At 41.0% G+C, this 16,153-nt stretch overlaps 1 protein-coding gene across 1 annotated transcript; it reads left to right on the top strand.

Annotated features, from left to right (window-relative positions):
- The first annotated feature begins 12,111 nt into the window (after positions 1-12,111).
- Positions 12,112-14,233, top strand: LOC110506920 (guanylyl cyclase-activating protein 2-like). The gene is made up of 4 exons (XM_021586790.2): positions 12,112-12,427; positions 12,563-12,712; positions 13,154-13,262; positions 13,562-14,233. Exons 1-4 carry the CDS (start codon positions 12,143-12,145, stop codon positions 13,687-13,689), a joined length of 672 nt encoding a protein of 223 aa, XP_021442465.2. The 5' UTR covers positions 12,112-12,142; the 3' UTR covers positions 13,690-14,233.
- Positions 14,234-16,153: the final 1,920 nt, after the last annotated feature.

The following is a 16,153-nucleotide window of genomic DNA, read 5'->3' on the forward strand; positions in this document are numbered from 1 at the left end:
AATGCATACTCACAATTGGTCAAAATGACACGATGCACATCGATGATGTCATTGGAAACACTTATCTTTCTCAATATTTTTTAACAACAAAACATAGAAATGCACCATTTTCATTTATGTTGATGTTGGGGTGCTAGAGATGATGCATATGAAGTTGAAAAATGCTGAAGTTTCTCCTTACCTCAGATTTTCACTGGGTATGACTAACATAAACAATAAAAAATGGTAATCTACCTACAGAAATGTTTAATTGATGTGTTCTATCTGAAAGCCTATGGGCGGGTTTCCAGGACACAGATTACACTTATTCCTGGATTATGAAGCATGTCCATTTAAATAGCTTTTTAGTACAGGACTACGCCTAATCTGTTTCCGGGGAAACCTGCCCTATTTGTATCTATACTTCAAAGGAACTGGTCCTTGCAAACAAAAGGGTGTGATTCATTTATGTTTGTAAGTGGCATATTTATTTTCTTTTGTCATTTGTGTCAGTATGGCTGGCCTCAGAGCCATACAAAGGACATGACGTTTTCTTGTGTACCTCCAAAACACAAGATATGTACGAATGGTCTGGTTACTTAAAGGGGCAATCAGCAGTTTCAACATGCATGTTTGGATTGTTTTGAGGACAACTTTAGCATTTTAGCAAGTTAGCAACTTTAGCTAACCACAAGTGTTTTGCAAATACTTAGCATGTTAGCTAACCCTTCTCCAACCCCAACCTTAACCATAGTATCCTAACCTGCTATGCTAGTTCATCTAAACTGCTACATTAGTTCACCTAACCTGCTACGTTACTACACATAACCTGCAAGCTGCTATAGTTAGCCACAAATGCTAACACAACAAGCAGCCTGGCCTCAGAGCAAGACATATAAGTCCTCCAATTCATATGATATTGTATGATGACTATTCCATTCGTAACAGAACGTATCCAGGCCAAACTCTAGTGGATTACGGCGAATTTAGGCATATTTGAAATTGTGAAATTATGGCATGTGGTGGAATTTTATTTCCATGGCCATTTCCTACCATCTACTAGGGGAAACGCGAGAGCCTATATGCCTAGTAGGTTCACAATGAGCTAGGACTTTTGGGATGGGGTTGATGACGGGCTTAAACAAGGATCTACAGGTCAGAGGACTGCAGGTTCAATCCCAGTGGTAAGGCAATTGTTTTGTAATATTGGTTTGTTTTAACCCATCCCAAACCCTTACCTTAACCCTTACCCATCCCAAACCCTTACCCTTACCTTAACCACTGAAGCTAAATTTTTACATTAAACTGTGTACTTCAGCATTTTGAATTTGAGATCAAATTATGAATACGAGACGACAGTACAGAACGTCACCTTTTTTAACGTTATTTTCATACATATCTGTTTTATCAAGAATATATAAAAGCTATTTATGTATTCTGGACTTTCCATCTTGCTTGCAAACATTGGTTGAGTCAACATTGTACTAATGTTACTTTACTCTACCACATCAACATGATCATGCTGCATCAACCATTAAAACCACTTTTCTGTCAATTTGACCCAGGTGTTTTGACACATCACTCATTTATTAAGTAGCTCAAACATTGGTATGGCTATTAATAACATTTACTTTATCGACAGGAGTGGAAGAAATCAGCCTGCTCGTTCATTGATAAGGTCACCAAACATTGCATTTATGATGAGCAGAAAGAGGGCATTTCTAACATGCCACGATGGCATAGATTTGCAGGATAACTTATTTGGGGTGCAAAAATGAATGTGGCACTGACTCGCCCATGTGCGTAAGGCACATGCAGTTACAAGGTTGGTTTGAAAAAGCGGCAAGGTCCACCTTTTTTGTATATTTGAAAGGGGTAGGAGGTAAAAAGAAAAGTACATTTGTACCACTAAAAACCCAGTCTGAAACCTTGTTACGTAACCTGTAAAAAACTAGTAGCAGGTTTAGCTGAACGGAGCTGTATTTTTACAGGTAAATTCCTTAACACCTCCATTGGAAACAGCTCCCATGGTTTAACAAGGATAGGAGAGGAGAGTGACAGTTTGCTATAATTCTCATCAGCTTGCTCTGTAACAATCTATTCTTACAAGAGTAGAACATCTTGATTCTCCACTCTGCAATATGACTCAGAAACACTGATGGCTGGCCAAGATTATTGTGACATTACTTTAAATGACAAGATATATTAAATATATGAAGTACTTTTTTGTTGGTTGTTTCTGGCTGTTCTGAAGGGCTCACAAAACATGCATCCTGTTTGCAAGAGGTTTGCACTTAAGTAATACTGCAAAAAATATGTCAAAGAAATGTACTTTTTGTCCTGTATACAAAGCGTTATGTTATGTTTAGGGAAAATCCAACACAACAAATCACTGAGTAACACTCTTCATATTTTCAAGCATGGTGGTGGCTGCATCATGTCATTGTCATTGGCAAGGACTAGGGAGTTTTTTGTTGTTGAAAACAATGGAATACAGCTAAGCACATGCAACATCCTAGAGGTTCAGTCTGCTTTCCAACAGACACTGGGGGGACTAATTCACCATTCAGCATAACAAAAACCTAAAACACAAGGCCAAATGTACCACTAAACATTACAAGTTCCTGAGTGGCCTAGTAACAGTTTTGATTTAAATCGGCTTGAAAATCTATGGTAAGACTTGAACATGTCTAGCAATGATGAACAACTGTCACACCCTGATCTGTTTCACCTGTCTTTGTGAATGTCTCCACCTCCCTCCAGGTGTCGCCCATCTTTCCCATTATCTCGACAACAGCCGAGTCACTTCCGAGCTGAACATCCCCACTCAGCCCCTCTCCATTCCCATGGATGTTAGAGCGCTGGGCGGGCGCTCTATAGGATGGGTCACTCATAATACCACTCCCCTCCGCCTCTCCTTCCAGTTCTCTGCTGCCAATGACTGTAATGAACTACAAAAATCTCTGAAACTGCAAACACTTATCTCCCTCACTAGCTTTAAGCACCAACTGTCAGAGCAGCTCACAGATTACTGCACCTGTACATAGCCCACCTATAATTTAGCCCAAACAACTACCTCTTTCCCAACTGTATTTATTTATTTTGCTCCTTTGCACCCCATTATTTCTATCTCTACTTTGCACATTCTTCCACTGCAAATCTACCATTCCAGTGTTTTACTTGTTATATTGTATTTACTTCACCACCACGGCCTTTTTTTGCCTTTACCTCCCTTATCTCACCTAATTTGCTCACATTGTATATAGACTTATTTTTCTACTGTATTATTGACTGTATGTTTGTTTTACTCCATGTGTAACTCTGTGTTGTTGTATGTGTCGAACTGCTTTGCTTTAACTTGGCCAGGTCGCAATTGTAAATGAGAACTTGTTCTCAACTTGCCTACCTGGTTAAATAAATACATTTTTTAAACCTAACGGGTGTCAGGTGATCACAGCGAGACTATTCAATTTCTGCTCATCAAGTCTCCTCAGATTCCCCTCATCAACTGGTTTACGTCATTTACCACAACATAAATGGCGAGCTTGCCAGGACTGGCTACAGGGACCAGTGGACGATGACGCTTTTGTAGCTGAGAACGGTCCTTCCGGGTAGTCTCACAAACGGATGGCCACCCACTTATTACTTGCGACAACGCTTTTGGTCCCTACCATGGTTCCGGATATCACCGCGTTTGTCGCCGCTTGCACGGTCTGTGTTCAGAACAAGACTCCTTGGTGAAACCCCGAGGACAAACCATCCAGGAATATTTTTTTTTGAGTTTTCAATTGGTTTTCTTTGGGAACCTAGATTTCTGTGGCACTTGGTTGCAGTTCCTATTGCTTCCACTAGATGTCAATAGTCTTTAGAAATTGGTTGATATTTTTCTTTAGAGAAATGAAGAAGTAGGGCTATTCAGAACGAGGGTCCAGCCTAGTGCACCAATGTTTTGGTGCACGTGACCTGGAACGTGGTTCACTTTGTTTTCGTCATGTGTTGAATGCAGTTTATCCCATCTTAAATTTGATTGATTATTTACGTTTTAAAATACCTAAAGTTGGATTAGGAAAGTTTGAAATGTTTGGAACAAGTTTATAGGTAACTTATTAGATATTTTGTAGTCATGTTGGGCGAGTTGGCACCAGTGTTTTTCTGAATCCAAATTTTGGAGATATAACGCCGGAATTAATCGAACAATAGGACCATTTGTGATGTTTATGGGACATATTGGAGTGCCAACATAAGAAGCTCTTCAAAGGTAAGGCATGAATTATACCGTTATTTCTGAGTTTTGTGTCGCGCCTGGCGGGTTGTTATCTGATTTTCATGTGTTGGTATGCTGGGCTCTGTCCTCAGATAATCGCAAGGTTTGCTTTTGCCGTAAAGCCTTTTTGAAATCTGACACGGTGGCTAGATTAACAAGAGGTTAAGCTTTAATTTGGTGCATTGCACTTGTGAATGTATGAAAGTTAAATATTTCTAATTTTTTTTTGAATTTTGCGCTCTGCAATTTCACCGAATATTGTCAAATCGATCCCGCTAACGGGATTTGATTCATAATAGGTTTTTAATGGGGCAGTTAGGGATTTGTGCTTCAGCCCAGCGGCAACCCCGATATTAACTGGGGGATGGGACTGTATACTGTAATTGTAACAAATGTTAAATGTAGAGTAATGGATACAAGGACTGACAGTCAATGAGATCAACATGACAGCTTTTACCATATTCTGAAGCTATACATTGTTTGTTTACGAAGACATTGTTTACCCGATCATAACCCAAAATAAAAAAGTTTTTAAATCAAAAATCAAATCAAACTTTGTCACATGTACCAAATACAACAAGTGTAGACCTTACCATGTAAGTAAGCATTTCATGACAAATAAAGTTTGGTTTGATTTTTGATTCATAAACAACTAAGTAATAAAAAAAACAACATTTTTACAAAAAATCACACGTAACCTACATATGAATCATACACACAAACAATCTAGGTCAAATAAGAGTTAGTGAGGACAAGGACACAGCAGGCAAGGTCAGGGTTTCTCAACCTCTATGTGCCAGGGACCTGCACGCTATTCTGCTGGGCACAAACTGGTTGTATCAACATTGTTTCCACATCAGTTCAACAAACATTTTATGAGATAATGTTGAATCTACATAGAAATCTGATTGGATTTGCAAAAAGTCATCAACATAAGGACTTTCATTTATTTCCCCCCAATTTTCCCGTAAAATGACACACCCAAATCTAATTGCCTGTAGCTCAGGCCCTGAAGCAAGGATATGCATATTCTTGGTACCATTTGTAAGGAAACACTTTGCAGTTTGTGGAAATGTGAAATGAATGTAGGAGAATATAACACAATAGATCTGGTAAAAGATAATACAAGAAAAAACCAACCGTTCTTTAGCATTCTTTTGTACCATCTTTGAAATGCAAGAGAAAGGCCATAATGTAATTTTCCAGCCCAGGTGCAATTTAGATTTTGACCACTAGATGGCATCAGTGTATGTGCAAAGTTTTAGACTGAGCCAATGAACCATTGTATTTCTGTTCAAAATGTTGTATCAAGACTGCCCAAATGTGCCTAATTAGTTTATTAATAACTTTTCATGTTCAGAATTGTGCTCCTTCTCCTCAAACAATAGAATGGTATTCTTTCACTGTAATAGCTACAGTAAATTGGACAGTGCAGTTAGATTAAAAATAATTGAAGGTTTCTGCCAATATCAGATATGTCTATGTCCTGGGAAATGTTCTTGTTACTTACAACCTCATGGTAATCACATTTGCCTACATTAGCTTAACCATCCCATCGACGGGACACCAATCTCGAATACATTTTTAAAAGTTTTGTTGATTTCACATTTCCTTTTGTTGATCTCCCTTTGAATTCATGTTCGACTCAATCAAAAGTAAATCTTCTGTTTCAATTAAGTTGAAAGTTTCACGTTTTAATGTCATGTGCACAAGTACAGTGAAATGCCTTTCTTGCGAACTCCAAACCCAACAATGCAGTAATCAATATCAATGTAGCACTAAAACTAACATAAGGTAGAACAAAAACACACAAGAAATAAAAACAAGAAGAACACAAGAAAGTAAGAAAGTTAAAATGTGCAGGGATACTGGGGTGATAGAGGTAGATATTTATAGTGGTAAGCGGACTAGGCATCAGGAAGTATGATAAACAGAGTAGCAGTCGTGTAAATGAAGATTGTATGTGTGTGTGTGTGTGTGTGTAGTCAGTATAAATGTGTGCATGTTATGTGTGTGTTGGAGTATCAGTGTGTATGAGGGTGTAGAGTCCGGTGAGTGTGTATAGACTGTTTGGCTGGTGGTACCTGCTGTTGTTCCACCTCTCTATATACACTGACATGTCACTCTGGGCGAGAGCCTCAGCCAAGTTGTTGCATTTGGTGACCGAAAGTGACTTAAATGTTACCTAGCTAGGCTCAGTGCATCTGTGGGGAGAGAGATAGTAGAGAGGTCAAGCCAGTTTGGACTGCATGGGAGATCCTAAAGCCAAAGGCTTTGGTTAATCCACGAGAGTTTTTCTACGCAGGCCAAACAAACCAACCAGCTAGGCTAGGCTACTACGCTGTGCCTTTGAGGGGAAAGGGTAGCCTGGTCCCAGATCTGTTTGAGGGGAAAGGGTAGCCTGGTCCCAGATCTGTTTGAGGGGAAAGGGTAGCCTGGTCCCAGATCTGTTTGAGGGGAAAGGGTAGCCTGGTCCCAGATCTGTTTGAGGGGAAAGGGTAGCCTGGTCCCAGATCTGTTTGAGGGGAAAGGGTAGCCTGGTCCCAGATCTGTTTGAGGGGAAAGGGTAGTCTGGTCCCAGATCTGTTTGAGGGGAAAGGTAGCCTGGTCCCCAGATCTGTTTGAGGGGAAAGGGTAGCCTGGTCCCAGATCTGTTTGAGGGGAAAGGGTAGCCTGGTCCCAGATCTGTTTGAGGGGAAAGGGTAGCCTGTTCCCAGATCTGTTTGAGGGGAAAGGGTAGCCTGGTCCCAGATCTGTTTGAGGGGAAAGGGTAGCCTGGTCCCAGATCTGTTTGTGCTGTTTGCCAACTATGGTCAGAGGTAGTCATAGAGAATGAATGGGCTAAATGTGGTTTAGGGGGTATGACTTTGAAATTCCACAGTAAATGAAAGTAATTTTACTAATGAATATGTCTTAGATATACTTTAATGAGATTTGGACTAATGGCTTACCTTATCCACACCTTACCTCATTATTCCAATATAGCTTTTATTTAGGATCCACTGCTGGATTCCTGCCAGCCTGCCACTGTGAAATGAACGCTATTTTACCAATTATAAAATGGATAACAAGCAACCTATGAATATAGCCTAGCGGTTAAGAGTGTTGGGCTAGTAACCGAAAAGACCGCTGGTTTGAATCCCCGAGTCAACTAGGTAAGAAACATTTTGGTTAAAAGTTGGGTGAAAAAAATAAGAAGTTGCCTTACGTTGACAACTTTTTGCAAATCCAATCAGTTTCCTACATTGTTTCAACGTCATCAGATAAAGACAATTGGTTGAAATTACATGTGAACAACGTTAATGCAAACAGTTTTTATAGGCTTCCAGGTGCATTATAGGCTTCCCTTATTATGGACTGACCCACTGGAAAATATACAGGGTTGGATTCACTAGGCATGAAACAGACAAAAACTGTTTGAAACTGGGATGTACTGTATGAGCTCGTTTTGCTACAGTGTGCTCGTTTTGCTACAGTGTGCCCTAATGAATATGACCCAGGTTTGCTTTATCTTTTCTTTAGCTCAGTGTAGCCTGATGCATTAGCCTGGCAGCGCCACAATCCCATTAGGGAGCTTGATATACCAGTCTTCCATCTACAAATCTAGCTTGGCCGAGAGCTTCTTAGCTTCACCCGGGGAGACATCCAGTCCAGGAAAAACATAATTGAGCCTGTTTAAGGAATAAGGACAGACATGGAGCTCAATCTGGCCATGGCCCAGTAAGTGCATCTCAGTTCAAGGTGTAAAGGCCTACGTTACAGCTTTGACGTGGATTACGACATGTTGTGCAATTTACAGTCAAATCGATGTCAGAAGGTTTTGTATAGCATATGAGGTCCCTAGCTTGGGTATCTAGCCTACCTGACTGTTTCAGCATTCAGTCACATTATCTGTGTTATTCTCTTTGCCAACTCATCTGGAATCAGTGTCACAACAGCTGAAATCAGTATCTCAACAGCTGAAATCAGTATCTCAACAGCTGAAATCAGTATCTCAACAGCTGAAATCAGTATCTCAACAGCTGAAATCAGTATCTCAACAATCTCAACAGTTGGTATTGGTAATAATCATCCAGCTTTTCTTTGGGCTTGTTGATGAATTGATGAACATTATGTTTTGGTCATCAACAAGAACAGACTGATTGGATGGTGGCTCTTAGGGTAAGATGAGAGACACATTCTTATTGCTCCTACAGGAAATGTGTAACATTTCCCTTTTATTATACCAGAAAGTTGCAATTGGCTCAGAACAGGGCAGCACGGCTAGCCCTTGGATGTACACAAAAAGCTAGCATTAATAATATGCATGTCAATCTCTCCTGGCTCAAAGTGGAGGAGACATTGACTTCATCACCTCTTGTATTTGTGAGAGGTATTGACATGTTGAATGCACCGAGCTGTCTGTTTGAACTATGGGTATGCATGGACACCCATGCATACCCCACAAGACATGCCACCAGAGGTCTCTTCACAGTCCCCAATTCCAGAACAGACTATGGGAGGCGCACAGTACTACATAGAGCCATGGCTACATGGAACTCTATTCCACATCAGGTAACTCATGCAAGCAGTAAAATGATGGAACAGCGGGGACTGTGAAACAACACAAACATAGGCACAGACACATGCATACAAACACGCGATAACACACGATAACATGCACATGATACACACATGTACACATGGATTTTGTGTTGTAGATATGTGGTAGTAGAGTAGGGGCCTGAGTGGACACACTTAATACTGTAGTGAAATCTGTTGTGAATGTATTGTAATGTTTAAAAAACTGTATAACTGCCTTCATTTTGCTGGACCCCAGGAAGAGTAGCTGTTGCCTTGACAGCAGCTAATGGGGATCCTTAATAAACACAAACACAGATTCCAGAAAACAACTTCAAATGTGTGTGTGACCTCCGGATATAAATGACTATCAACATTGTTGTTCTATGGCTGGCCTAGGTTGTATTCGTTAGGGCATACTGTAGTCTATGGCTGGCCTAGGTTGTATTCGTTAGGGCATACTGTAGTTTATGGCTGGCCTAGGTTGTATTGGTTAGGGCATACTGTAGTTTATGGCTGGCCTAGGTTGTATTCGTTAGGGCATACTGTAGTTTATGGCTGGCCTAGGTTGTATTCGTCAGGGCATACTGTAGTTTATGGCTGGCCTAGGTTGTATTCGTTAGGGCATACTGTAGTTTATGGCTGGCCTAGGTTGTATTCGTTAGGGCATACTGTAGTTTATGGCTGGCCTAGGTTGTATTCGTTAGGGCATACTGTAGTTTATGGCTGGCCTAGGTTGTATTCGTTAGGGCATACTGTAGTTTATGGCTGGCCTAGGTTGTATTCGTTAGGGCATACTGTAGTTTATGGCTGGCCTAGGTTGTATTCGTTAGGGCATACTGTAGTTTATGGCTGGCCTAGGTTGTATTCGTTAGGGCATACTGTAGTTTATGGCTGGCCTAGGTTGTATTCGTTAGGGCATACTGTAGTTTATGGCTGGCCTAGGTTGTATTCGTTAGGGCATACTGTAGTTTATGGCTGGCCTAGGTTGTATTCGTCAGGGCATACTGTAGTTTATGGCTGGCCTAGGTTGTATTCGTCAGGGCATACTGTAGTTTATGGCTGGCCTAGGTTGTATTCGTTAGGGCATACTGTAGTTTATGGCTGGCCTAGGTTGTATTCGTTAGGGCATACTGTAGTTTATGGCTGGCCTAGGTTGTATTCGTCAGGGCATACTGTAGTTTATGGCTGGCCTAGGTTGTATTCGTTAGGGCATACTGTAGTTTATGGCTGGCCTAGGTTGTATTCGTTAGGGCATACTGTAGTTTATGGCTGGCCTAGGTTGTATTCGTTAGGGCATACTGTAGTTTATGGCTGGCCTAGGTTGTATTCGTCAGGGCATACTGTAGTTTATGGCTGGCCTAGGTTGTATTCGTCAGGGCATACTGTAGTTTATGGCTGGCCTAGGTTGTATTCGTTAGGGCATACTGTAGTCTATGGCTGGCCTAGGTTGTATTCGTTAGGGCATACTGTAGTCTATGGCTGGCCTAGGTTGTATTCGTTAGGGCATACTGTAGTCTATGGCTGGCCTAGGTTGTATTCGTCAGGGCATACTGTAGTTTATGGCTGGCCTAGGTTGTATTCGTTAGGGCATACTGTAGTTTATGGCTGGCCTAGGTTGTATTCGTTAGGGCATACTGTAGTTTATGGCTGGCCTAGGTTGTATTCGTTAGGGCATACTGTAGTTTATGGCTGGCCTAGGTTGTATTCGTCAGGGCATACTGTAGTTTATGGCTGGCCTAGGTTGTATTCGTCAGGGCATACTGTAGTTTATGGCTGGCCTAGGTTGTATTTGTCAGGGCATACTGTAGTTTATGGCTGGCCTAGGTTGTATTTGTCAGGGCATACTGTAGTTTATGGCTGGCCTAGGTTGTATTCGTTAGGGCATACTGTAGTTTATGGCTGGCCTAGGTTGTATTCGTTAGGGCATACTGTAGTTTATGGCTGGCCTAGGTTGTATTCGTCAGGGCATACTGTAGTTTATGGCTGGCCTAGGTTGTATTCGTCAGGGCATACTGTAGTTTATGGCTGGCCTAGGTTGTATTCGTCAGGGCATACTGTAGTTTATGGCTGGCCTAGGTTGTATTCGTCAGGGCATACTGTAGTTTATGGCTGGCCTAGGTTGTATTCGTCAGGGCATACTGTAGTTTATGGCTGGCCTAGGTTGTATTCGTCAGGGCATACTGTAGTTTATGGCTGGCCTAGGTTGTATTCATCAGGGCATACTGTAGTTTATGGCTGGCCTAGGTTGTATTCGTTAGGGCATACTGTAGTTTATGGCTGGCCTAGGTTGTATTCGTTAGGGCATACTGTAGTTTATGGCTGGCCTAGGTTGTATTCGTTAGGGCATACTGTAGTTTATGGCTGGCCTAGGTTGTATTCGTCAGGGCATACTGTAGTTGACGTAGCAAAGTGTTTTACAACACAAAATTAAAACAAGCCTTTCTTATTGGACAAGTTCAGGCAGTCCCTCCCTGTTTCAATGTGTTTTGTTCCATTTGGTGCCCAATGAAAATGACCCAGGCTGGTTGTGAAAGTCCTGGCACTCACTCACCTAATTGGCTTCTCTGTTATATTAAGATGTTCTGTTCTGAGAAGATTTGCGGGCATCAAGCTGGGAACCCCTTTAAGGACAATTGCTTTCGATGTGAAATGCTTACGAGGCAGTAATGAATGTCCTCTGGCATAATCCATGGACCATTGGTTATGGACGATTCCTTCATAGTGATTGGTTGATCAGCAGCTCCATGGTTCCACAGTGAAAGACAGTTAATTAACCATAAGATGAGAATCACATACTGAGGGACTTTACCAGACAAATTAGCTTGGTCTGAGGGGCTTCGTGTTTTCTATTGATTCCATTTCTGTGCTGTCATGACAGTCTTGACAGCATATAAATAGAATGACTAGAAAAAATGAGATGGGATGGTACAGCCTCATTAAATAATATGTTCAGTCTATCATGGGTGCTAGATTGAGTTTTATTTGTTTTAATGAATTCCATTTCAGATTAATTAAAGCATTTGGGGAGTTGTATGATAATTTGAATTGAGGATAGAGTGTCTAGGTAGGCATTACCTTGAATAATGTTCAGGACAAGCTGACATGAGGGTATATACAGGCTATAGGCTAGGGTATCATATGTTTTTATCAATTCACAACCCTTGGGGCCTGGGGAAACCTGTCTGACATAATTCCTGTTCTAAAGCTACTCCAAGTTACCTGACTTGAACATTAGTGAAGCCTCTGTGGTGTCCAACCTCTTATTAGTTCAAGTGCTTTCATGATCGAGTCCTTCCTAATTACTGACACCAACTCGGGAGCCCCTCCTGTTTGTTAATGACCTTTTTTAGTAGACCAACTGCAGAGACTCAGCACCAAGGAGTTTCAGAACAGAGGACAGCGCTCCCCCGACCACCAAACATGGGACAGACACACCAGACCGAGCAGAATGACCCGGAGATCGATGTCAAGGCGCTCCAGGACATGTACAAAAAGTTTGTGACAGAATGCCCGAGCGGTGTTTTATTTATCCACGAGTTCAAGCGTTTTTTTGGCATCGACCCAACTGGGGAAGTCTCTGAGTATGCGGAGAGCATGTTTCGAGCTTTTGACAAGAATGGGGTGAGATAGCCTATTGTATGCTGTCTGTTTCTGAGTTTTGCAGTTTTCTATATCCATGCAAATGAACACGGACACCCGTTTTTCTAAGTTTAGGGAAAAAAAACGATTATTTTCAATTTGTCTATGTCTTTTCAGGATAACACCATTGATTTTCTGGAGTTTGTGGCAGCCTTGAATCTGGTCTTCCGGGGGGACTTGGAGCACAAATTACGCTGGTCATTTAAAGTATACGACAAGGACGGCAACGGCTATGTAGATAGGACAGAACTGCGAGCTATTATTGATGTAAGCACCCAGTGAAGGTCGCCCGAGGATTCCACAAAGTCACTTCGGTGTCTAGTGATTAAATTATCCAAGGGTCTTATGGGAGTGTCTTCTTCAGTGGTGGTAAATAAGCAGAAGCAGACAATCAGTTTATCAGTTAAAACTTTCTGGTCAGATGGCTAACTTTTAACAATTCTGATGAGACAATTATGTGTGTTTGTATGTGTGTGTGTAGGCTACTTTTGGTATAAGGTGTGGTTTAAATTACAAATCTAAAACAACTTTGATGTGTAAAAACATTAAGCGTGAATGCAAACCTGCAAACAGGTTCCATTGATGTAAGTTAGGCCTAACAATAGTAAAGGTTTTTAGGCCCTCTTACTTTGTGAATGATCTTGGCCCAAATAATTTATAACCATGTATGTATTGGTTACACACTGTTACTCCTTAATTCCCCCCCAGAGTATATATCGATTAAAGAAGACGTCCAAGAGAGAGCAGGAGGATATGCAGCTGTCGGTGAATGAAGTGTGTGAAAGAATACTGAAGACTGTGGATGTGGACAGGGACGGTAGGTGCATACTCAGTCTGAATGTTTACATTATGTGCAGTATTGGGGGCCAATTCAGCAGAGCTCAATGTTGTGGAACAAACAGATAGATATGTTTTGAAATCCCTCTTGTTTTCTTCTATATGTAGTCATGTCAGCTCTGTTCATGACATGTTTATCTGCAACGTTCCACAAGGTTTCCCTACTAAACGTGGCCCTGGTCTGCTTGTCTAGGTGTGCTGTAGGCCTGCACAGAAACTTCCAGTCTGTCTGTCTGCCTTGTTTTCTGAACAACCTTTCTGTTGTGATGGCCCATACAGGTCACATCACCCTGGAGGAGTTCATCAAGGGGGCCCAGGGAGACCCATGGATCATGAACATGCTCCAACTGGACATGAACCCTTATGGCTGGGTGCTGGAACAGAGAAGGAAGAGCGCACACTTTTAAAACGTCTGGAAAGACATTTCATTTAACAGTTCTCGTTATTTTTTCCCCCCTTTTTTTCTTAAACTAAATTAGGTTCCAAATCAATTGCACATAATAGGAAAAAATACATTGCAGATTCATTCGGATTGTTTAAGCTAGTTTTAATTATAAGGACAGGAATGGTTGTGTCGTTTACCTTTCATAAATTCCATGAGATCTTCATTCTGAGTGAACCTGCAGTGCAGTTTTTCTTCATCTGTAGATGATCTCATTTGGGCCATATGACTTAATATGACTTAAAACAATGTCAGTTCCACTTGAACTACTTTTCAGATATGAAACAAACAGACAATCATAATATAAATACAAAATATAAAATTCCCAGTTCATGCTACAAAACCAACTTAAGAGGTTTTAAAAATAGGGTATATTTCACTCAAGATTCCATGACATACAGTAAGGCATTGTTGGGAGAATAGATGGATGCAGTTCAATGCATGAGTAATAGAATTCACCAATTACAGTGCATTCAGAAAGTCTTCAGACCCCTTGACTTGTTCCACATTTTGTTACGTTACAGCCTTATTCTAAAATGGATTCAATTGTTTTTCCCCCCTCATCAATAAACACACAATACCCATTAATGACAAAGCAAAAACAGGTTTTTAGAAATGTTAGCAAATGTATTAAAAATAAAACAGAAATATAACATTTACATAAGTATTCAGACCTATACTCAGTACTTTGTTGAAGCACCTTTGACAGCGATTACAGCCTTGAGTCCTTGGTATGATGCTACAAGCTTGGCACACCTGTATTTGGCAAGTTTCTCCCATTCTTCTCTGCAGATCCTCTCAAGCTCTGTCAGGTTGGAATAAGGAGCACCGCCGCACAGCTATTTTCAGGTCTCACCAGAAATGTTAGATTGGATTCAAGTCCGGGCTCTGACTGGGCCACTCAAGGAAATTCAGAGACTTGTCCCGAAGTCACTCCCGCATTGTCTTGGCTTGTGGGCTACACTAGTTCATTTAGCAGACAAGATTTGCTTAGAATTCTGTGGCATTACTTTATATAATTTGATAGTATGAAGAATATAGTTGAACATAGCTGAATACAATATAAGTCATATTTTCTCCAAACGATATGGGGGAGTGAGCACATGCAGCAATTCTGTGTTGAGCAGTTCACAAAGAAACAGGTACTGCTATGTGCTTAATTTAGAGTTATTTATGAAACTTTAGTTGTGATGCAAATGTTGGGCTATATATATATATATATATATATATATATATATATAGATAGATTTTTAATACATTCTAAGGCTGTATGGTGCTACTCTCATTATGATTTTTTAAAAGTTGCATGAAAGGCATGAGCTCTGCTTTGTTTTTTTGCGCAGGCTGTACAAACTCTCATTCACAGTCTGACAAGCACTTGATCATTCCTCAGATATCCTGGCTGCATCCCTGTGTGGCCGTAATGCTCCTTAATAAAAATCCATGCCTTTTGCGGCCAGTAGACATTGTGCCTTTGGGCTGAATATGATCATTATAATTCCTATGGACAGTCATGTGAGCACCTCTCACTCGCATGGCTGTCCATCACGTGATCGGGTCTTTCTCACAGGCAACAAGTGAAGACAGACTCGGGGACGCAACGGCGCAGGTCCTTATCCAATTGTGAGGTGCATATTGGAAGAACTCTTTACTTTTCGTCAGCCAACAAGATGAGTAGGCCTACCGAACAGCAAAAGTACTAGTCTATGCCAATCTATTATCCCCTATAGTACAAAAGTTGACTTATTCTATTCTGTGCGAGAAATAAATATTCCAAACATAGTGTCATGACTATCTCTCTCTTGGTGAGGATCACAGGGCAACAGATAGTCCAAACCCCCTCTCTCCCAGAGGAGAGGGGGAGTTGGGCCGGTTTTCTGACTTAACGACAGGTTGTAAACTTTCTTTCTCTTGCACTGCAGTATGGAGAAGTTAAAAATTCCTTCGTTTCACTCCCAGAGAGAAACTGTCCCCGCCAAAACTTCAACATCAAAAGATTGGAAATTGGAACATTCGTTTTGAAATCCAAATGTTTGGAATGGTTGGTGAGGATACAAACAATAATCATGTCATAATTTATTATTTTGTGATGTCATTAAGGATGGAAAATTCTCTGCCACAAAGAGGGATGAAGTTAAGACATCTGTACTTTGAGCTGATACTGTCACGCCCTGGTCTTAGTATTTAGTGTTTTCTTTATTATTTTGGTCAGGCCAGGGTGTGACATGGGTTAATTATGTGGTGTGTTTTTGTCTTGTTTTTTTTTTGTAGGTATTGGGATTGTGGTATAGTGGGGTTGTCTAGAAAAGTCTATGGTTGCCTGAAGTGGTTCTCAATCAGAGGCAGGTGTTTATCGTTGTCTCTGATTGGGAACCATATTTAGGCAGCCATATTCTTTGAGAGTTTCGTGGGTGATTGTTCCTGTCTCT

This window comes from Oncorhynchus mykiss, chromosome 26 (assembly GCF_013265735.2).
Source record: "Oncorhynchus mykiss isolate Arlee chromosome 26, USDA_OmykA_1.1, whole genome shotgun sequence".
Classification (NCBI taxonomy): domain Eukaryota; kingdom Metazoa; phylum Chordata; class Actinopteri; order Salmoniformes; family Salmonidae; genus Oncorhynchus; species Oncorhynchus mykiss.